The sequence below is a fragment of the Mauremys mutica genome, chromosome 5 (genome assembly GCF_020497125.1).
Source record: "Mauremys mutica isolate MM-2020 ecotype Southern chromosome 5, ASM2049712v1, whole genome shotgun sequence".
Classification (NCBI taxonomy): domain Eukaryota; kingdom Metazoa; phylum Chordata; order Testudines; family Geoemydidae; genus Mauremys; species Mauremys mutica.
The window spans coordinates 94233246-94256887 of NC_059076.1; the positions used below are offsets into that span (position 1 = coordinate 94233246).

Consider the following 23642-nt stretch of genomic DNA (forward strand, 5'->3'; position numbering starts at 1 on the left):
GTCATCTTATTAGTGATAAGTCCACATGAATATATCTGCTGAATTTCATTTACACAATCTTGAAATGCCTATAAATTATAGAGGCTGTAATTTTTTTTATGACCTTTTAAGTCAAGTTTTTAGAGGTTTTGTCAGCAAGTGAATAGACAGATAAACACTCGCACAAACTGAAAGTCTTAAGATGATAGCAGGACTGATCAGTTGTTTAGAGAAGGACAAGAGGCGCAGTTTTACTGATTCCACCACACACACACACTAGAGCAGTACAAAACAACTTAGTGAATGGAGTATGGATTCTAGGGTACCCCTAAATTTTAATGTGACTGCCCAAAATACATGCTACTGCTAAATATAGCCCATGGCCACTCCTTCCCCTCTAACTTTAGTTTAAAGACAAAGTTGATGAATTGTGGATTTTTTATTTCTAGGTCACTCAGGCAACAATTACTATATATAAAAATAAACATACAAATATGACTATAGGCATTTGGGTTTGGCAGGGGACCTTGGGGTTCCTAGTAAATTGCCAAAGCAACTGTAGGGACTGCAAAATTCAATACATGACTTTTCAGAATGTGGATGCGTAGGGGAGGAGAAGTGAGATAATACTGGTCCTACAATGGAGGGAGGGGAGAACACTATGTATTCTTATAATTCATAGGTTTCAAGGCCAGAATGGACCATTATGGTCATCTTGTCAGACCTCCTGAATAAAAGTGACCAAAGAATTTAATTCAAGAATTCCTGCATCAAGCCCAGAACTATCATATCCCAGATAAACTGTTCCAATGGCTTATTACCCTAATTTAAAATTTTGCACTTTATTCCTAGTTTGAATTTGTCTACATTCAGATTTATAGCCACTGAGTGAATGGGAAGAAGAGGGCACAGAAGTTATAAAGTGACTATTTTTTTTAAAAAGACAGACACCTGAAAGAGGAATATATTTTCAAATATTGTTCCAAGAAGTATAAGTCTTCACATACTGTGTATGTTATTTATGATCTTACTGTTTCCATTCTAATTAGATCTTTTGTTGCACTTTGAATTGCTGAATGATGACCTACAAACTAACAAATCACAGTACAGAAGTATCATTTATTTTAAAAATGATACATGTACACAGCTGTTATTAAATACTTCTTTGTAATGAAAATTCACAAAGAAACAAGATATAGCTATGTTGTGTGCCCATCTGAATGTAAAGATTGTCAGTTCTTTAAAGGCAATTTCTAACAGCTTTGTTAGCTCAGTATTGGTTTAATATGAATATTTTCTGCAGAGATTTTTCTAGGAGATCATTTTATTTTAAGGTAATTTCTATCTCCAACTTTTCCTGACTAATAATCAGTTACAGGTCTGATCATCTACAAATGCGCACACAACTCGGTCTTCAATAGGAGTTGCTTGAGACTGACAGAAAATTTCCTTACATATAACTGCTTCTCTGCAAATATCATCTTGAACATAGGAAAAGAAAGACTTCCTAGGTCATCAAGTCTGATTCCTTGCTATCACAGGCAACCCCATCATATGATTCGATTCATAAACATATCCAGCTCCATTTTAACACAAGTTAGGTTGTTTGCCTCCTCCCTCCGCACCATTAGAAGGCTGTCCCAGAAACTCTTGCCTCTGAGAGTTAAAAACTGCTCAAGACTGTCAGTTCTTAATGGCTTTTGACACTTAAAGGTAACATTTGCAAGGAAGATACCCCAAATGTCTGTCATGTGCCATCACCACCCAAGAACAGCCAACTATTAATGTTGCTTGCCAAACAGTCCCTTCAGTTCCTTCACCTGTGCAGGAGATTAAAGTTCCCAGAAAAAAAAAAGCCAACTCAGGATGATCAACCTCGCATCTAAAACAGACCCCAGAGAAAAATGAAAAACAAGATATGAGATTAAAAATGAGAGTGGTAAACCTCTGAACCAAGGGAAAGTGAGCAAGTAAATGAGAATCTGCAAAGGATGTCTTTAGAAAAGCAGAATTACAGATATATAATTTTTACTTTCTCCAAAGATAACATCTGTGCAAATCCTTACACTCATGGAGATCAAGCAACTTGAGGAATGTTCACAAATAAAATAAATGCAAAGTTTCAGTGAGCAATAATAACAAAACTAATGCCAATGCTGATAATAAGCAAGGTGTTTTATGTTTTTAAAAACTAGATGAGAACACTAAGACACCCATCCAAACACGAAATACAGTGTACAAGCCTGCAGAATGAGACCACAAGTGCAGGGAAAAACATGCAAAAGGCCAAATGAAAATAAGGAATATTCAAAAGACATCTTTGTTTAATTTTGGAAGGAGAGAGTTTGGACTTCCCTACATTGGATTCCATGCTCCAGAAAAGTTTCGGACCCCTGCAGATTCTCTTCAGGAGATCAAATTCATGCAATAAGAGTGTGTGGAGACAAAATAATACTGTTTTTTTTTACAGGTACCTGCAACACACCCATTGCTAATATGGGGAGTGATGTAGCTTTGCCTTTGATCCAGGAAACTTTGTGCATCTGTCATCTAGTTTTAGAAGAGCCATAATACGAAATGTACACACATTCATTTAGAGAGAGTGGATAAAAATCTTAATTTTAATACATAGATTAAATTTAAAAACACGCTGTTAGTTTACTTTCTTCGCATCTTGGAGTCTCAAATTGCTAAAATGATTATGTACTTCAACTTAATTGCTAGTATAATTTCAGATTTTACAGAGACTTATTTAACTGAAGTACTTTCACAATTAATATTCATCTATGCTGAAAGGGACAAGTCCGGCACCTCATTAATATCCTTACTGTGAAAACTGCCACAAACTCATATGAAATTGATAAGCAAAAAGCTCATTCTATCTTTGCAATCAATACTATCTTCCAATTGTATATATCATGAAAGCTAAAATGCTTCAGTCAGGCCATATTCTCCTAGTTAGGGTTTGCAGTTTGAATTCAATGGGACTTAGGGCCCCAAATCATTCAGGTGCTTTTGCAAATTCCATCTTTAGGAATATAACTTTAGGCTCCTACTTTTGAAAAAAACTGACCTGTGTGTATAAAATAATTCACAATAACTTTGTTAATATACTGAACCTCTAAATAACAATGAAAAAATTAACGTTGAAGTAATTTAGTTTTGCAGCAACAATGATGTTATGCCACTAAGAGAAAAGTTCTTAATAAAAATCCAATTGTAACCCGAGGCTGCACAGAGTTGTGCACATGCTTAACTTTAAGCACAATGTAGTCTCTATGAAGTCAAGGGACTATTCATGTGAGTAGAGTTATGTACCTGCTTAAGGCCCTGACCCTGCAAATATTAATTTTCAGTATTTTGGTTTTTGTCTATATCAGATTTGTAAATTTCAAATAAAACATCCCATCTGCAGTGGCATTAAGAAAAGTATTTATAATTTGGTTCATTACAAATTTTAGTCTAAAACTACTACAGCAAAAGATTTCCAAATAGTTTTACAAAATCTCAACCAATGGTTGGAAAAAAAAAATCAAGTAATTTTAAATCACTCCATTCTAAGGAGAGGGTCCACTTAGTAACAGCAATGCCCAATAGACTGGTCTCAAAAGAAACAAAAAGTCGAATGGACTTTAAGGGCTTTGTTTGCTCCAAAGAGTCAAAAGATTCTTGGGTTAATTAAGCATATTGTAGAGAAGGATCTTCTCTCCAGAATGGGCATGCCAGCATGGGAGAATTTTGATAGGTGAAACTCATTAAGGTCAAAAAACACCTCAAAAACCACCTAAGAGTGGAATGTCAGAGGAGTTCACAGCACCAATTATACCCTTGTGCAATTTGGGATAAGGTAAATCAAGTCATTATGCCCTGAAATGTTCTCAGCTGCAGTCACTGCCACCAGGAAAGTGACATTCCATCTAAGGCCTGGTCTACACTAGGACTTTAATTCGAATTTAGCAGCGTTAATTCGAATTAACCGTGCACCCGTCCACACAAGGAAGCCATTTAGTTCGACCTAGAGGGCTCTTTAGTTCGAATTCGGTACTCCACCCCGACGAGGGGAGTAGCGCTAAATTCGACATGGCTATGTCGAATTAGGCTCGGTGTGGATGCAAATCGAACTTACTAGCTCCGGGAGCTATCCCACAGTGCACCACTCTGTTGACGCTCTGGACAGCAGTCCAAGCTTGGATTCTCTGACCAGCCACACAGGAAACGACCCGGGAAAATTTGAATTCCTTTTCCTGTCTGGGCACTTTGAATCTCATGTCCTGGTTGGACATCGGGGCGAGCTCAGCAGCACCTGCAACGATGCAGAGCTCTCCAGCAGAGGAGTCCATGCAATCCCAGAATAGAAAGAGGTCCCCAGCATGGACAGACCGTGAAGTCCTGGATCTGATCGCTGTGTGGGGCGATGAGTCTGTGCTTTCGGAGCTGCGCTCCAACAAACGGAATGCAAAGACCTACGAGAAGGTCTCCAAAGCCATGGCACTCAGAGGATACAGCCGGGATACAACGCAGTGCCGCGTGAAAATCAAGGACCTGAGACAAGGCTACCAAAAAGTCAGAGCGGCAAACAGACGCTCCGGAGCACAGCCCCAGACCTGCCGCTTCTACGAGGCACTGCATGCCATTCTAGGTGGGTCTGCCACCACTGCCCCACCAGTGACCGTGGACTCTGAGTATGGGATAGTGTCAAGGGGCAGTTCCTCGGCGATGTTCGCCGATGGGGAAGATGAGGAAGGGTTTGTGGAGGACGACGCAGGCGACAGCGCTTACAATACCGCTTTCCCCGACAGCCAGGATCTCTTCATCACCCTCACAGAGATCCCCTACCAACCCTCCCCGGCCGTTAACCCGGACTCAGAATCAGGGGAAGGATCAGTCGGTAAGTGCTATAAACATGGAAACATTTATTTTTTAAAAAACAGGAATAAAAAATATGTAAAAACTATATAAAACCTTTTGCTTAAAAAACTATATAAAGAGAAGGTCCACACAGATAGGGATGGAACAGAAATCCTCCTGGGACAGTTCCACGAAGCTCTCGGAGAGCAGCTCGAAAAGTCTCCGCAGGAGGTTCCTGGGGAAAGGTGCCTTATTTGGTGCTCCGTGGAAGCACACTCTTCCGCGCCAGGCCATCCTAATGTACAGCGGAATCATTGCCTCCACCAGCATTGCAGCATACGGTCCTGGTCTGTGCAGGGATTCGAGCAGCATCCGCTCTCTCTCTCTCCGAGTGACCCGCCTCAGGCTAATCTCGTTCGGCGACTGCTGCATCTAATTAGGGCAATTAGTGTACTGTTACTATTGTGAATGCTTGACTTTTACTTTGCATAGCAATGACCTTCGCTTAACAGCCACGTGTTGGAGGCCACAGAGGAAAAGCATACAGTGATCTTTCCCGTGCACAGCCGCGAGGGGCTGGAACAGGGTCAGACTTTATGCTTTACAGATTGCCTTCAGCGGGAGGGCACAGCTATCCATTAACTGTTAAGCAGCCTATAGTGTAGTGCTTACCAGGCCTGGCTGCTACACGGATTCAGCTGTACCGCCCCGCTTGTCCGATCTCCTGTGCAAGACCGCAGCCAATGAAAGCGTATTCCGAAATCTCGAACTTGTCCTGAGAGCTCGTGAGACTAGGTGCCCTGTATGGTCTTGTTCACAGAAACTGACTAGACTGTGTTCAGTGTTCGCAAACATGTATCTTTTCAAGGAAATCACTTCCTTTTTCCCATCACACAGCTGCGGCTCTTTCACGAACTGCCCCGGCATCCCCCTCACAGAGGCTGGCACAGATTAGGCGGCGAAAGAAAAAGACTAGGGACGACATGTTCTCGGAACTGATGGCTTGCTCCAGAGCTGAGGCGGCCGAGCAGAGACAATGGAGGAAGACCCTATGTCAGCAGCAGCGCTCACACAGCGAACGGGAGGACAGGTGGCGGCAGGAAGACCAGCAGGCGACTCAAACGCTGCTTGGGCTAATGAGGGAACAAACGGACACGCTCCGGCGCCTTGTAGATGTTCTGCAGGACCGCAGGCAGGAGCAGAGAGCCCCCCTGAACTGTATCTGCAACCGCCTTCCCCCGCCACAAAGTCCTGTCCCCCCCTCACCCAAAATCACAAGAAGAAGGGGCGCTAGGGGCCGTGAAAACTGTCACTCCACCCCAGCAGAGCGCTCATGTACCAAACAGCTCTCATTCCCTAAAGTGTGAGAAGTGCTTCCCTTCCTGGATCACCCAGTCCCAAATCCAAGTTTCATCCCCCCACTGTGTAGTTGAGTATTAAAAGTAGTTTGTTGTTATTCACTGTTTCCGTCACGTTTTCCTTGTCAGAAGACTTTGTGTGAAGGGGGGGGAGGGTTTTTTTAATTGCATAGGACAGCCTCCATTACCAGGGTACAGACTTGGGGGCAGGATCAACAGCAGGACACACACAGACTGCAGTCACTAGGCACTAGGGTCATTCTGGGAGGTGAATGCTGCCCCGGGTCAGTCTGTGAGGTGTATGCTGCCCCAGGGTCCTAGCGCCTGACATCCACAAATGGCAAGGCAGGCTGCCCTTACCATGCTCTTCCCCCCCTAGCCACGAGCCTCTCTGATGCCCTGAGCCCCAGCAAGAGCCCTCATCCACGGACACATACTCACCCTTCCCACACACCCCTCACCCCTTCCTACGCCCCAACCCCCAGTCCAGAGCCTGCATCCAAACTCCGTCCCAAAGACGGCACCCCTCACCCCTTCCTGCAAACCCACCCCTTCCTGCACACCCACCTGCAACCGTCCTCCCCCCAGAGACCGCTGTAGGAGCAGGAGCCTGTCATTCCTCTAGTGTAGAAGCGGTCTGGACATCAGTGCACACCGTACCCACTACAGTCTGCGTCCATGTTTCAACCCTTGAACAGGAATTCATAATTAAAGAAAACTTTATTAATAATCAGTGTTCCATTAAAGTTATTTTAAAACGTGTGTTGGAAGGGGGGAAACCTGGAGAACGGGGTATGTAACCGCAGATCGAAGTCAACAGTCACTGAAACAGGCTCAGGTTCAGCTTCTCTGTAAATCAACTGGAGAGTCATAGGTTACCCTGCTCTCCGAGGAACCTATCTTTCAAAGCCTCCCGGATGCACAGCGCTTCCCGCTGGGATCTTCTATCGGCACGGCTGTCTGGCTGAGCGTAATCAGCAGCCAGGCGATTTGCCTCAACCTCCCATCCAGCCATAAAGGTCTTGCCCTTGCTCTCACAGAGATTGTGGAGCACACAGCAAGCAGCAATAACAACGGGGGTATTTTTTTCGCTGAGGTCCGAGCGAGTCAGTAAGCTCCGCCATCTCCCCTTGAGACGTCCGAAAGCACACTCCACCACCATTCTGCACTTGCTCAGCCGGTAGTTGAAGAGTTCCTTCTCACTCTCCAAGGCGCCTGTATAGGGCTTCATGAGCCAGGGCATTAGCGGGTAGGCTGGGTCCCCGAGGATCACTGTAGGCATCTGCACATCCCCAACCGTTATTTTGTGGTCCGGGAAGAAACTACCTGCCTGGAGGCGTTTAAACAGACCAGAGTTCCTGAACACACGCGCGTCATGAACCTTGCCCGGCCACCCCACGTAGATGTTGGTAAAACGTCCCCTATGGTCCACCAGTGCTTGCAGCACCATAGAAAAGTAGCCCTTTCAGTTAATGTACTCGCTGGCCTGGTGGGCCGGTCCCAGGATAGGGATGTGAGTCCCATCTATAGCCCCACCGCAGTTTGGGAATCCCATCGCGCCGAAGCCATCTATGACGACCTGGACATTTCCCAGGGTCACTACCTTTGAGAACAGTTGCTCAACGATTGCGTGGGCTACTTGAATCACAGCAAGCCCTACGGTAGATTTGCCCACGCCAAAGTGGTTCGCTACTGACCGGTAGCTGTCTGGCGTTGCAAGTTTCCAGAGGGCTATGGCCACTCGCTTCTGCACAGTCAGGGCTGCTCGCATCCGGGTGTCCTGACGCTTCAGGGCAGGGGACAGCAAGTCACACAGTTCAAGGAAAGTGCCCGTACGCATCCTGAAGTTTCGCAGCCACTGTGATTCATCCCAGACCTGCAGCACTATGCGGTCCCACCAGTCCGTGCTTGTTTCCCGGGCCCAGAATCGCCGTTCCACACCATGAACTTGACCCATTGCCACCATGATCTCCACTGCGCGGCGTACCCTGCTTTGTGAGAGGTCTGCGCCACTCTGTGACTTCCTGTCCTCACCGCGCTGACGGAGCCTCCTCGCCCGATTTCTCAGCAGCTGACTGTGGAAGAGGTGGACGATAAGGTGCGAGGAGTTGACAACGGCCATAATTGCAGCGATGATCGCAGCGGGCTCCATGCTCGCAGTGCTGTGGCGTCCGAGCTGTAACCGACCAGAGAAGGGCGCGAACAGATTTCCCGCCGGCGCTTTCACGGAGAGAGGGCGGGAGTGACGGTTCAATGATGACAGTTACCCAAAACCACCCTCGACACATTTTTCCCCCCAGCATGCATTGGGGGGAAATCCCAGGATTCCAATGGGCAGCGGGGAGTGCGGGAACTGTGGGATAACTTCCCACAGTGCACCGCTTCCAAAGTCGACACTGGTCCCGTTACTGTGGACTCACACAGTCGAACTAGTGTATTTAGTGTGGATACACAACTTCGACTTCATAAGGTCGATTCCACAAATTCGAATTAAGTTGATTCGAAATAGTCTTGTAGTGTAGACGTACCCTAAGAAACTTACGCTCACAGGAACAGAGTAGTTCAAAAAGAGCTTTCATTAGATTTTTAGAAGCCTCTTTAAACAGGATGTTTCAGAAATGCCAAAACCCCTAAGAATCTGACAACATGGGGACACATACACTGGTATACCTTTAACTAGCTCCTGAAAGGCCAAAATAGCACCTTACATGATATACACTTTGTCTCCAGAGAACAAACACTCACTCAGTTGCCTTAAAGATTGCGAAAGATATGCAAGGAATCTACTAAACCTTTTTCCACCAACACACCCACAACAGGATGCAAAAGTATAGCAAATCTATTGGATAGATATGACTGGCCCATCTACCGCACATAAGTAACCCTTGTAGACTTCCAGCCTGATTTTAACTCAAAATCAGCTGTCTTGGAGAGTTTCTGTGAGAAATGATAAAAGGTAGGATTTCTCTATTGTCATGTTCCTCATAGTGGATGTGTATTTTGAAGCAGAAGACTCCTTTGGCTAATATGAGTTCAAATAACAGCTCTCACCACCTTAATACTCAGCCTGTCCCAACTCAAATGGCTAGAACTATGTAGGTGACAAGGAAACCTGGAGTGTCATAAGTGACACTGGCAGGACTAACTCTGGCTCCGCACAAATCCCCACCAGGAAACCAGCAGCACTGAAGCTTGAGTTTACAGTACTGACTCTCAAGATACAAGCGCTAGCCTGGGAGGAAGAAAAGTTCCAGATGCATACAGAGTTCCTACCCTTGATGATGCAGAGCAAGAGAATTACCTCAAAATAGGTACTGTGGACTTCTCGACAGCCATATAAAGGACCAGGAGTGACCGGGCCAAATTACAGAGCATACTCCAATACCTGGAATCAACCTACCCATTTCCACTTCCAGCATATGGATGCAGGAGGGGGAAATCCTGAGACCTCAATGTGGAGATGAAGTTATGGGTTTTGTCATATGCACATTGGGAAGCTTCTAATTCCTCAACATCACTTGCCTCAGCCTCTCATACAGAGTCTTCATTTCATCTGAGACACAGCTAGGTATCAACAACTTCAGATGCCAAGGCCCTGAGTGCATTGAGGAGTCAACATCTGGTGAAGCCCTCTCTGCTGATGGTGCAAGACACTTCAGTGGTGAAGTGGTCCCGCTAGACTAACCAGGGAGGGTGGAAGACAGGTCTGCTCTGAATCTTAGCACTCAGCAGTCCTGGCCAACTCAGCCCTGAGCTTCAAGAGTTTGCCTTTTTAATTGCTCTATGTTGACCATACACTGGGCTTACAAGAATCTTCCTGGGGTGTCTTGAGAACTTACAGGCACTCCCCACTTTTCTTCAGTGCTCAAGATGACATCTGCAAACAGAACTAGCACTTCTGAAGCAGATAACATGACAAACATGGTCAGTCTTAAGGCACTGTTCTACCACATGATCAAAGTGTGAGGCCACTAAGTGATCCTCTTTAGATACCATACCTAAAATTAAAGAGAAAGGGACTATATATCAAAGATAGCACCAGCTCAATAGAAACAAGCATAATGCATGCACCAAACTGTAAGACACCAAGCCACGTAAGAAAATGTTGGTGCCAGTTAACACAGAACAACGAAACAACTGTGCCAAACCTTCAAAACAAAGGGCTCAGGAATTCAAAGAACTCTACTGGACCCAATTAGAAGGCAGGGTTAGAACCAAGAAGTGGTACTCAACAAATATCACTGGAATATGGAGAAGAATTCGAACAACACAGAGAGAGGGTCATCTCCGTAAACAAGATTCCTTCCTCAATCCCAGTCAAGAAAAAGCTTACTGGAGTGTCTGAAGTGCAGCAAGGGGTGTCACATAATGGCCAGCGGGGGCCTGAGTTGTGCTCTATTCCCACTGCAGCTCACAGGAATCCAAACACCTTAACAGCAAGAAAGATTCTGCTAGTCTTGTGCTCAGAACCTATATCCCAGAAGTGAGAGTCATGTACAGATAGAGTCTAGGTCAGGGGTTATCACAACAAAATTTTTGGTGGCCTCAGAGTGCGACCACCAACTCTTGCTGGTGGCCGCTCTGACAATTTTTCCTAAAATACTTAATTAACTTTAGGAAAAATGAATAAATATGCACATATACATGTCCAAATCGTTGTAATTTATTTATGTAGGGTTTTTTGCAATAATAATGTACAGTTGTTTCTATTCTTTACTGGACCTAAACAGACCAGAAATACAAATAAGGTGCTTTGCATATCCTTGTCTTTTTTGTTGTTTTTTCTTTTGCTTTTTTGGTTGCCCTTTTTTTTTTTTTAGACTTGCTGGCTAGTAAATCTGCTGCTGTGAAAAGTAATACTTGTATGTTAATATCACTTTTCACAGCCTCCCAGCTAGCTACTAAGGCTATGTCTACACTACAGACCTTAGTAGCACAGTTGTACTGCTGCAGCTGTGCCGCTGTAAGGTCTCTTGTGTAGCTGCTCTATGCCGGTGGGAGAAGCTCTCCCGCTGGCATAATTAAACCACCCCAATGAGCGGCGGTAGCTATGCTGGCGGGAGAGCGTCTCCTGCCAACATACCGCTGTCCACACCAGTGCTTCTGTCTATAAAACTTTTGTCAGTCGGGGATGTTTTGTTCACACACCGACCGACAAAAGTGCTAGTGTAGATATAGCCTTAGTCTGCTGTGAAAAGTGATATGAACAAACATACATTTATCACTTTTCACAGCAGACTTACTCAACCCTGGCATGCCAGGATACAAATTAAGCCCTGAATGGTGAGGTGGATAGGGTGGCAGCGGGGCCAGGAGTGATAGGGGGAATGAATGGGGGCGGGGGAGGCAGTGGGGGCTGGGGCGATGGGGGACGGTGAGCCCGGGGCCAGAGCCAAGTGTCACATGGCCAGGGGCCAGAGCCCACCGCTGTGTAGCTGGAAGGCAGAGCCCGAAGCCTTGAGCCCGGAGACAGATTCCAGAGCCTGGAGATGGAGTCTGAAGCCCTGCAGCTGGAGCCTACCACCCATCACCCCAGGACTGAAGCCAGACTACACTACCCCCAGGAAGGTGGGGAACTCACTGGCTGCTTGATCCTCCAGTGTTTGTGTCTCCAGAGGGGACAAGGCTCAAACCCTGCTAGCAGCCCCAAGGGAGGGACTGCTGCTCCCCCTCACCCTGCAATCATCACTCCGGAGGCCGTGACCGCAAGAAAAGCCCCTGGTGGCCACATTTGAGAAACACTGGTCTAGTGAATTCCTGTTAGGAAGTAGCAGTAAAATAGCAGATGTCATAGAGACCTATAGGAACCATTTATAGTTGGAGAAATTAGAAGCACAGCTGTTTTTCAAAACACTGCTTTTGAAAACAAACTGGTTTTATTATTTTCTAGTAGATATCCCCCTTTTAGCCATTTAACATATTAGAACTAATCATTTTAGTTAGTTTTCTCTTAGAATGCATGCTTAAATTCCTACAGTATATTTCAACTAAGTAATTATCAAGTACCTGTCTGGTGATCGTCTTGACCAACGTCTTCTGTCAGATTCTGTAAGTAAGACATTTTCATCAATGCAGTTAAGGGATATGGTAGCCTTTACAATATAAAGCTCTATAACAGCGTTTTCAACTATCACTTGATATAGTACTCCAAATAATTTTCATTATCACAGAAGCACTAGCAACTGCAATAGTTGGGGCTGCATAATGGTTTCCATTCTAACCCAGTTTTCAGTTCTTAATTTTCTGAAGCATTACCCTTATGAGTTGAAATTTTCCAGGTGAGGAATCTACCCAGGAGTGCTCTTTTTAAAATATTTGAAAGCTTAAGCAAAAAATGTTCAGCTATTTTGAGAAAAAAAAAGATAGTGAAACACAAATGTGTTCACTGTAGGGGGAAAAAAATTGGCAACGCTATTTTGAACAGCTTTAGCATTGAAGCAGCTAGCAGCAAAAATTTAACATGAAAATGGTCTTGAGGAAAAGTACTGTTATATGTTCCCAGGAAAACTAGCTGAGATTTGACTGAGTTATGAACTTTTGAAAAATCATACTCTGAACACACAATACATTTTCCACTAAGCTAACGTGTGTGTGTGGGTGGATGCATGTGTGTGTGTGTGTGTGTGTGAGACTAAGAGTTGCCTACAATGTCCTAAATAAACTTATTTAATAAAGTTAAACCATAATGAATTACTTTAAATATTTTGGAGTTCATTGTATTAAAAATGTAAAAGATCAGCCTCATAGATTCTAAAAAAAGATATTATGCAGAATGATTATCAAACAACTCTGTACACATTTTTTTTAAAATATGCTGGCTTCCTAGCAAAATCTTTGTTACCCAAACAGGAAAATGTGGAAGTATAAAATAGCAAAACTGCCATCCAAGAAATACACCTGCCCAAGTCAATAGGTTCTCCTAAGCTGCCGGCCAATTCTAGTTACATGCACTTCTGTAGGAGAGAGATATAACAGACTAAATTTCCTGAAGTGTCTAAATAAACTTAATGAAATTAAACCTTACTGACTTAGTTTTAACATCTTTAGAGTTCATTGTTTCATTAAAAATGCAATTATGAATGTGTTATTGTGGAACTGTATGTATTTCCATGGGAAAGGTAAATAGGAGAAAGCAGGGATAATTAGGCAAATTCACTAAGGTTGTAACATCTCCCGAGAAGCCACCTCCACGGAAAGCTCCACATATACTAGTTCAAACTGGTTTCTCCAGAACCCAACAGACCCCCCCCCCCAAAAAAAGGGTTTTTAAATAACTAGCCTGGTTTGGCCTTCTTCCTGATCTAGCAAATGGACAGGGCCCCTGTTCCATGGAAGGCCCTAATCCTTAGGATACAATTGGAAGAACTTGGCCTACTGAGGTCACATAAGACTAGGTGCTTGTTCTCAGCTGAAGCTGTAATAAACTAGTAACTATAAGGAATTCTGCTGCGTGAAGGATTGAAGGACAGTCCCTGTCAGAATCCATGTTAATTCTGGTAAGCTTATTATTAGCATGCATGTAGGTTCTTTTACTATTTTTAATATGCCTTCTCTATACTGTAATTTTTTAGCTTAAAAATAAGTATGCTTGCATGGGAAGTGCTGTGTGGTACCCTATAACTGTAGCAATTACACCTGTTAACCATCTCTGAAGAGAAAGCAAGCAGGCATCCTTGAGCAAATTGTCTGCACTGAGAAATACACAGTGAAGGCAGGAAACCGTACAGCCTAAAAGCACCCCAGTCAGAAGGGAGAACGCTCCATGTCACCGTCCAAGAGAGGCAAAAGCTGGGGAGCTGGAAGCCTGAGAGTGGGTGCCCTTACTGGACAACCGAAGGGAAATACAGATGCAGTTACCCTGAACTATAGTAGTGGAATGCTGCAACAGTGTAAATTGCGTAAGTGCCAATAACAGTAAAAGCAAGTATTGCAGGGAAAAAAAGCACAAAGGTCTCTGTAGTGGGGCTGCTGCCCCACTCCAGTAAAGAGGGTTAAAAGCCAGCCCTTGGAGAGGGCCGGGGCTGAGAGAAAAGCAGAGGCTGATTGCGGAAACAGCCACAGCAGGGGCCACGCCCCAATCAGGCCACAGCTGGCCCCATAAAAGGGCTGCAAGCCAGGAGCTCAGGAGGACACTCTCTCTCTAGTTTCTTGAGAGAGAAGGACCTGGCTGCCTGGGAGAGAAGGGTACCTGAGATGGAGCAGTGCTGGGAAAGGCCAAAGGGAGCTGGGGAGCTCTACCCTGAAAAAAACCCAGGCTGCAGGCCTGGAAAAGGGCCTACAAAAAGGTACTGCGGCTGCAGAGGGGCAGCCCAGAGATAGGCAAAGGCAGCAGGTCCTAACCCCCCTGGCCGATGATGAGTGGTTTACAGACTGCAGTCTGCCCCAGTGAGCGGGGGCTAGATGGTGACTGGCAGTAACCACTGAGGCAAGGTGGGGATCGAGGGTTGGGGGAGGGGTCCCCTGGGTGGGGAGACCCAGATTGTGGGTTGCTGCTGGGGGCACAACCCTGATGTAAAGGGGCACCGGGGTCCAGCAGCAGGCGAGACACTGGCCTGCAGAGGGCACTCCGGCTGGAAGAGCTAATTCCCAGGAGACGGCGCCGTGACGGTGAGTCTTCACCCCGCCACAGTCTCAATAGTCTTTTCAGGAAAGGAATAATGGGGGAAAAAACAGGGATAGTGAATTATAAATAGCTGAAGAAAAAATCACATGGTTGAGTTAGGCAAAAAAAAAAAGCAGATCAATATTGAGGATCAAACAAAATCACAGCTAGTAAATTTGCTGTATTCTAATGACCAGTTAAGGAATGATGGTCCAGATTCACAAAGAACCTCCAGCCTGCTGACAGAGGGTCCAGTAGATGGGGTGAGTCTTGGAGCCAACGCCCAAAAGAGGGAAGAAGCGGGCAATGACAGCAACTGTGCTCCATCCACACCACTGCAACAGGAGTGATGGACCACTCCACAGCTGGCGCAGAAGAGGGACAGAATGTGTCTGGAAACCCAGCAGCATGCAGACCTGGGAAGGCATTGTCAGTACAACAAAAAACAGAAGGAGAACCAGCACCAGTATGAGGAGCACCAGCAACAGCTGGAGGAGAGAGAGAAGGATAGGGAGCACCAACATCACTGTGAAATGGAAAGACCATGCTAGCAGAACCAGAGTCCAACAGGTGGAGCCAGTCTCCGGGTACCAGTACTGGTGAATGGTGTAGAGTCCAATCTATTTCCTTGTTTTAGGAAGGGGGTGAAATGGATGTGCTCCTACACATTTTTTAAATAGGATGTAAATTGAATAAGATGGGAAAGGAGCACACGGTAAGGTACCTGGCTCCACTACTATCTGGAACAAAGGTCTTGGACATTTTTATCCTAATGGGAAGGGCAGACTACAAAGATTATGAAAGCTGTAAACAAGCTTTGTTACAAGAGTGCAGGGAATTCAGAAAAAAAGACATGACTTATGCTGATGTTTCAAATCAAATTAATGGTTATGTAAAGACATGGGGAAGTATATGGGAGGGGTACCACTATCAATGAGGCCTATGAATAATAGGTATATAACAATGCTATAAAATTCTGGCACCCCAACCTGAAATCATGGTTAACAGACAAAATCCCAGAGATAAGACAGTTACCTTTTCCATAACTGGTGTTCTTCGAGATGTGTTGCTCATGTCTATTCCACAATAGGTGTGCATGCTTGCCATGTGCACCAGTGCCAGAAGTTTTTCCCCTAGCAGTACCCGTAGGGGGGGAGCACCCCCCGCAACCCCTGGAATGCCATCTGCCTGGCACGATATAAGGGGAGCTGCATGCTCCCCTCACCCTCAGTTCCTTCTTGCCTGACAACTCCAACAGAGGGGAAGGAGGGTGGTATGTGGAATAGACACGAGCAACACATCTCGAAGAACACCAGTTACGGAAAAAGTAACTGTCTTTTCTTCTTCGAGTGATTGCTCATGTGTATTCCACAATTGGTGATTCCAAGCTCTCTCTGTTGGAGGTGGGTAGGAGTTCACAAGTTCCCAGGATGGAGGACAACCCTGCTGAACCCGGCGTTTTCCCTGGTCTGGGAGACGATCGCATAATGCGAGGTGAATGTGTGAACTGAAGACCACGTGGCGGCCCTACAAATGTCCTGGATGGGGACACGGGCCATGAAGGCAGCCGATGAGGCCTGCACCTGAGTCGAGTATGCCCTCACGATGGGTGGCGGGGGGACACCCGCCAGCTCATAACAGGAACGGATGCACAAAGTGATCCAATTGGAAAGCCGCTGGATGGAAATCGGCTGGTCCCTCGCACGCTCAGCCGAGGTGACGAACAGTTGCGAGGATTTTCTGAACAGCATAGTCCGCTCAAGGTAGAAAGCCAGAGCTCGCCGTATATCGAGCGTGTGGAGACGGTACTCCTCACTGGAGGCATGGGGCTTGGGGCAGAGGACCGTTAGAAAAGTGTCAGGGTGGAGCTGGGGAGGGGGGCGCTAGCCCCCTCCGCCTGTGCGCCGGAGGGCAAAATATCGGGACAATTCGCATCCCAACCAAACATCAGTCGGGACGTGGGACAAACAAGTAAATATCAGGACAGTCCTGATAAAATTGGGACATCTGGTCACCCTAATTGCTCCTAGTCCTAGGAGCCACCCCACCTCCTGCTCGAGCAGTGCTTCGTGCAAGGGGTCCCCCAAGATGAACAGGGGCAGGGGGTGGTTGGGCAGGGAGGAAGTAAACTGGAGGGCATAACCCCGGGAAATGGTGTTGAGGACCCGTTGGGGGTCCAGGGTTAGCCGCGACCATTCTGGGAGGAAAGCACACAACCAGTTGGAGAAGGGAAGCTTTATTGCGGGTGGATCCCTGATGAGGACTGGCGGGGTGCCCCTGAGCATCCCGTCAAAAACGCCTTTTCCCCACCTGCTTGCCCTTGGAGGACCCAGGCTGGGGGGCAGGCCGAGACTGCCTCTGAGAGCGTCTCTTATAGTCCCTCTGCTTCTTATGGGCAGCCTTGTACTTCGGGAGGGCGTCCTAGGTGGGAGTCTGCCGCAGCCTGAATTTAGGTTTGGCCGGAGCTGGGACACAGAGGCCCAGAGTCTGGAGGGTCATGCAGGAGTCTTTCATGCCATGCAGCCTTGTATCTGTTTCCTCCGCAAACAGAGCTTTCCCATCAAACAGGAGATCCTGCATGGAAGACTGCGCCTCGCTGGACAGCCCAGAGAGGAGAAGCAATGACGCCCATCTCATGGACACCACGGAGGCCACTAATCGTGTGCCCATAGCCACAGCATCCGAAGCTGCCTGCAGGGATGCCCTAGCAGCCGCTATCCCTTCCTCCGCTAGCGCCCTAAACTCCTTCCTATCATGCTCCTGGAGGGAGTCCTCAAACGTAGGCAGGGAGCCCCACTGATGGCATTCGTACTGGCCCAGGAGAGCCTGATGGTTTGCCACCGATAACTGGAAGCTCGAAGATGAATAAATTTTCCTACCAAAAGAGTCCAGTCTCCGAGTCTTTGTTCTTTGGAGTCAGGGCTGGCTGACCCGGCCATTCCCTATGGTTGACCGACTCGACCACCAAGGAGTTGGGCACCGGGTGGGTATAAAGTACTCATACCCTTTAGGGGGTACAAAGTACTTATGTTCTGCCTTTTTTGAGATGGGGGCCAACAAGGCCGGTGTTTGCCACAGGGCATTAGAAATCTTAGCCTTCGTGGAGAGGCAAGGCCACCCTTCCCGGTGCCGATGGGGACAACAGGTTAAACAGAAGTCCGAGGGCTCCTCCATCTCCTCTACCTGGAGGTGTAGGCTTGCTGCCACCCTATTTAAAGGTTCTTGGTGGGCTCTAGAGTCCTCCTGCGGGACAGAGGGAGACGGGGCCACAATCACCTCCTCCAGGCAGGGCAAAGAGGCCGGTGCAGTGCTCTGGGTGTCAGTCAATTCTCAAAAGCCCTGGATCAGGAGGAGAAATGGTGTGCCATACGTGGCCAGCAGGGTCACTTGGACCAAGAATGCTCACAACACCCACTGAGTGACACTGCAGTGCTGGGAACGCCAGATTCACCTCAACCTTATATAGAGTTAGTTGTGTGACTGAACCTCCAGAGGGAGAAAGTCACAGAGCCAGTTTGCCAATGGCATATAATGTTCATGCCAAACCATTCACAGTCCATATCATTGCAAACATGTCTTGCTGCCCCTTCATAGGTGCAAATCCATCCAATCAACAGTGGCAGCAGAAGGTGGTGGTTAATGGAGATAAATTCACTGTATAGAGAGATATGGGGCCAGTCAGGATTATAGTTTAGTCCGATATAGTGAAGCCCCATCAAATGCTGCCACAGTGTGAAATGTGGGTTAAGGTTCCTGGTGTGAATGCCTTCATTCTACTTACAGCACAAATTTCTATACAGACCCAGAAAGTGTTAGGTGTATTTTTCAGATATTCCATAATCTTTGCTTTTAGAAAATGATGTTATAGCGTTGAAAACAGAAACAGTAAACGACTCTTAGTTAGCCTAAGACAAAGAAGAGAGTATGTAAGCAAAAATGTAAATAGAATAGCTAACAAGGGAAGAGGGAGTCACATTCCCCATTAGTGTCCAAAAAGAAAGAATCAGGTTGCAACCCCAGTTTGCAACCTACAAACACCTGAGGAGGAAGGGGATGAGACTGCCTGCTGCTTCAAAGAAAGGACAAGACTACTGACTTGAAAGAAAATTCACTGTGACCAAATATAGGAATTAAGCTCTCTGCCAGCCCTTCAAAGGACCCGGAATAGGACAGAGCAAAATAAAAACAGTGAATGTTTGAGAGCCACTGCACAAGGAGGCAGCCCTGACATATTTGTCCCTTTGAGCCAAAGAATGTCTGCTTCTAATATTCCCACGGGGGTTGGGAAACCTCAATCCAGAGCTGAGGCAGCTGACCACTTGGGGAACCAAGAGACACCATATACACTCCCAGGAAAGTGCATGGGAGATGTAAGTGGGAAAAATTAGGTCTCAAGTTTACACCCAAAAGTTGGGGAGCAACAAGAGTAAGAAGGGGCATGTAAAAGATCAGCCTCATAGGTTCTATATTTTGAAGAACGGTTATGAAAAAATGCTGTACAAATTTTTAAAGAAAATACGCTGGCTTGCTAGCAAAATGTTTGTTACCTAAACAAATTAATTGTTAAATTATAAAAGGTACTAACAAAACCACCATCCAGGAAATAAATCTGTCCAAGCATTCAGTCCAGGGGCGCCAGAACAGGGTGTGGGGGGCCAAGGGGCCATGGCCCTCCCACTTTTGAAAATAGACGGACCTGGCCCATCCACTTTTTACCATGGGCTTGGCCCCCTACACTTCCTCTTCCCCTCAAGCCAGGTCAGAAGCTGGAGCCCAGCCTGGATAAGAGCAGCCCGGGCAGCTATGGCGATCCAGGGACTCTCCACCTGCCTGGGATGGGGGGGGGGCCGAGAGCAGCCCTCAGTCTCTACCCCTCCCCCCAGACTCCCACCCAGGGCAGATGGAGGGTCCGCAGCTCCCCACAGCTGACAGAGCAGTTCTTACCATGGCATGGCTGCAGCTCTTCGGCCCGAGGCCCCGCCCCTGGCCAGGCCGGAAGCTGGAGCCTGGTCCGGTAAGAGGAGCCCGGGGAGCCCAGGTAGCTGCGGGTTGCCACAGACCTTCCACCTGCCCTGGGTGAAGAGTCCAGGGGGCAAAGACACAGGCCAGGGGCTGCTCTCAGGCTCCTCCCCACCCTGGGCAAGTGGAGGCTCCCAAGCCAGGCTCCGGCTTCCAGCTTGGCCAGGGGACAGGGCCTCAAGGGAAATAGGGAGACAAGGGCGGGGCCACAGGGGAGGTGGGGCTTCATGGCCCCCCCCACTTTCAAGAAGAATGCATTGCCCCTGATTCAGTCAGTGGGATCCCCTAGGGTGTCAGCCAGCACCCTAGTTACACCTACTTCTGTAGGAGGGAGATATAATGCTCTAATTGCCTGCAATACCCTAAATAAACTTATTAAATTAAACTTTAATTCATTTTAACATCTTTGGAGTTCATTGTTTCATTAAAAATCAATTATGTATGTGTTATTGTGGAATTGTGTGCATTTCCAGAGGAAGGGTAAATAGGAGAACACCAGGGGCTAATTCAGCAAATTCACTAAGACAGTAACATTTCCAGAGAAGCCACCTCCCCAGAAAAGTTCATATATACTAGTTCAAACTACTTTCTCCAGAAACCAACAGACCAAAAAAGGTTTTTAAATAAATAGCCTGGTTTTAAACTGGCTCATGGCCTTCTTCCTGATCCAGCAAATGGACAAGGCCTTTGATTTACAGAAAGCCCCAATCAGGTTTGGAAAGAGTTGGCCTACTGAGGTCACATTAGACTGGGTGCTTGTTCTGAGCTGAAGCTATAGTAAATTGGTAACCACAAGCAATCTCCTTAGGTGAGGAGATTAAAGAACAGCTCCTGTCAGAATCCATGTTAGGGCTGCAGTTAATTCTGGCAAGCTTATTAGCACTCATTTGGGTTCTTTTACTGTTTTAAACCTTTTCTCTGTAATGCTTTTTACCTTACAAATAAAGTAGGCTTGCACAGAAAGTGCTGTGCGGCACCTTGCAATTGCAGCAATTAAATGTGTTAACCATCTCTAAAGAAAAGCAAACAGGTGTTCTCAAGCAACCTATCTGTGCTGGGACCTGCACAGTGAACACAGGCATCTGTGCAGCCTAAAAATACTCTGGTCAGAAGGGAGGGAGACATGTGTCTCCATCCGGGAGAAACAACTGGGTAACTGAAAGCCTGAGAGTGGGTGGTCTTGCTGGACCACTGCGGGAAATACAGGTTCAGTTGCCCTAAACTGTAAGTGTGTGCATGGCTAGCTATGCTGTGGAAAATACTGTGACTGTTCAGTGAAGAAGGCAAGGATCATCAACAGCCCATGCCTCATTCTTTGGATTGCTCTAAATGGACTGATGTGTTTACAGTGTATGTTTTCCCACATTTACTGTAAGGAGCCTGACACTGATAAAAACTGTAAGCAAAAGGAACATGCAGTTTTCACACATGCTTCCATGCATACCATAATGTACACATATGGAGACAAGGGCTCCACTGGACACAGCCACATCTTAATGTTGACCTCTTGTGCATACACATGCAATCTTAAGCAATCAAAGCACAAGAAGTGACAGTTAACTGTGAAACCGTAATGTGGAGTCCCCCAAACTTTTAAATATAATAATCTAAATATTTCATAGCACAAATAAATGCATTCAAGAGTAAATAACTAGCTATTAAATAAAGAAAAGATTGCAAGTCATTACCAGCCTATTGAGGGTGTGGTAAATCTTGTGAATATTTGCCAGTGTTGATAGATGAGAGTTCAGCTGAAAATCTAGAGGAAAAATAAAATTTAGTTGTGTCTCTTATCCTAGTTTAAATTATACTATGGAATATAGATTTTATGGCTAGAAACAAGATTTTATGTATTCTCTTCTTTTTTGAAAAAACCCACTACCAGGCTCTGATGAAAAAAGTACTCACTCAGGCTTCATAACATCAATAAAATCCTCCCATCTCTTTGAGGAAAGGGACTGTACAATTTTTGCCACAGCATGGGAATTAGTAAGTGCAACTCATTAAAAGAAATTCTATGTATTTTTATCATACACACAGATCTCCTCCAGCATAGGCAAAATTAAATTCACAAAAAATCAGAATACACTTAAGTTCATAAAGCCAAATTTAATCCCCGCCCCACAAAAAACAGGATCCATGAAACAGAGTTGCCCTCCACTCTACATATCCTATCACTTTCCCATCCGCCCCTATGGTAAGTTAATATCCAAAGCACATTCCTTCTAGGAGAATTTGATTAACTATCATAAACATTACATTTTTAAGTTAGTTTGATTACTTTAAATGCAAGTACATATTGACCAACGAAAGTGATGGGAAACATTTATACAGGACCTACGCTGACTTTTGCCTACAGATACAAGAGGCACAAAGCAGCAATACCTAGCTAAGGAATTAAAAAAATAATTTTGTATTTCCTTACTTTTGATGTCTCATGCAAGAGATTTTTAACCTGAGTTTATATTTAGGTTTTTAAAACTCCTCCCCATGCCTAAGGCTCCTTCATGTCCAAAACTAAGTCAATGGAATTCTTCCATGTATGCAAAGTGTAATATTCTTGCTAAAAATAAAAGTATGCTAAGATCCAAAGCTAGCAAAAGTTAACCCTTGTCAGTAGTGAAGCACAGTCCAGCGCCAAAGTTCATAACCTGAGAAGCATCGTATTTGGGACTAATCATGCAAACATTACCAAATGCAGTGATAAGTAGCTCTATGAACTTAAATGCGACCAAAAATGGTAGTGAACATTTGTGTAACACTATCTGAACAGCCCTCTCAGAATAGCCAAAGAGATATCAACCACATAACCAGCATAACCCTCCCATATAAAAGAATTTTACTTGGAGGATCCACTAATACCTAGGGTGACCAGATAGCAAGTGTGAAAAACTGGGACTTTCTGGGGAGAGGAGGGAGCACAGCTGCCTGTATAAGACAAAGCTCCTAATGCCAGGACATATGGTCGCCCTACTAATACCAGTCATTATAGTAAAGCATTTCTGCAAAGAAACATTTTATTTGTCTCTCTCCAGCTTCTAAACAAATAAAAGTCACGGAAAAAAGCAAAAAAATATAATTTCCACACCTCCATCTTTAATATTCCAAAACAGTCCTCAAAACACACACTCTATGGAAACCAGAGTACAGAGGTAAGGTATGTGAAACATTAAAAACTAAGTCTATGTAAAAGTACAGTACAATTCAGATTATTCTCATAGGAGGAACACTGCTGTAAGAGAAAAGCTATAGTTGAGGGAAGTCTCAACTTCTTAAGAATCTACATTATGCATGGATTTGGAATTCTCTCATAATAGTGTTTTTTAACATTTCAGAGACACAAAGTCATAGTTTTTAATTCAGTACCTTCGCTGGAAGGAATAATTTTGCTGATCTATAATTCTGTTCCTCACCACACCTGGTATAGCTTAATTCAAGGGCAGACCACATCTTATTACTATACTCTATTAACTATGCTGGCTAGATTCTCTCACATTGTTTGATTTACCCTGATTTTTTCCAGCCAAATAAGACTGATTAAAAAATTGCACTGTGAAAGCCAAAAACTGAGTTACTCTATATAAATAATCTATTTAATACGGTAAGTAATTCCAAAAACAAAGAGACAGAACAGCAAAATCAGAAGAAATTCCTTTAAAAGAGACTAGCTGAAATATCAACAGCCAAACTCAATAAAAATAAACATTTATGAACCTTTTTGAGACATGATGGTAAGTACACATACTGCTACACAGCAGACTTAGCTTTGACTTCTTGTTTAAAAAGAAGTCTCAATCTAAAAACCTTTGGGGACTGAAACCATACACCTGAAGCAC

General features: G+C 45.4%; 1 protein-coding gene across 6 annotated transcripts in view; it reads right to left on the reverse strand.

The window, feature by feature from the left end:
* DCUN1D4 (defective in cullin neddylation 1 domain containing 4) overlaps positions 1–23642 on the reverse strand; it is a 63982-nt gene that overhangs the window by 26936 nt on the left and 13404 nt on the right. For 2 of the 6 annotated variants that reach the window (XM_045018588.1, XM_045018593.1), the window contains exons 2-3: positions 21495–21565; positions 12192–12231 (exon numbers count right to left, since the gene is read on the reverse strand). The exons of 1 other annotated variant lie outside the window; for it this stretch is intronic. In XM_045018588.1, the coding sequence (XP_044874523.1) occupies positions 12192–12231; positions 21495–21565 (111 nt within the window). Of the gene's footprint in view, positions 1–2453; positions 2530–12191; positions 12232–21494; positions 21566–23642 lie in introns of those variants that run through there. 3 more of the 6 variants (XM_045018589.1, XM_045018591.1, XM_045018592.1) reach the window with 3 other exon arrangements.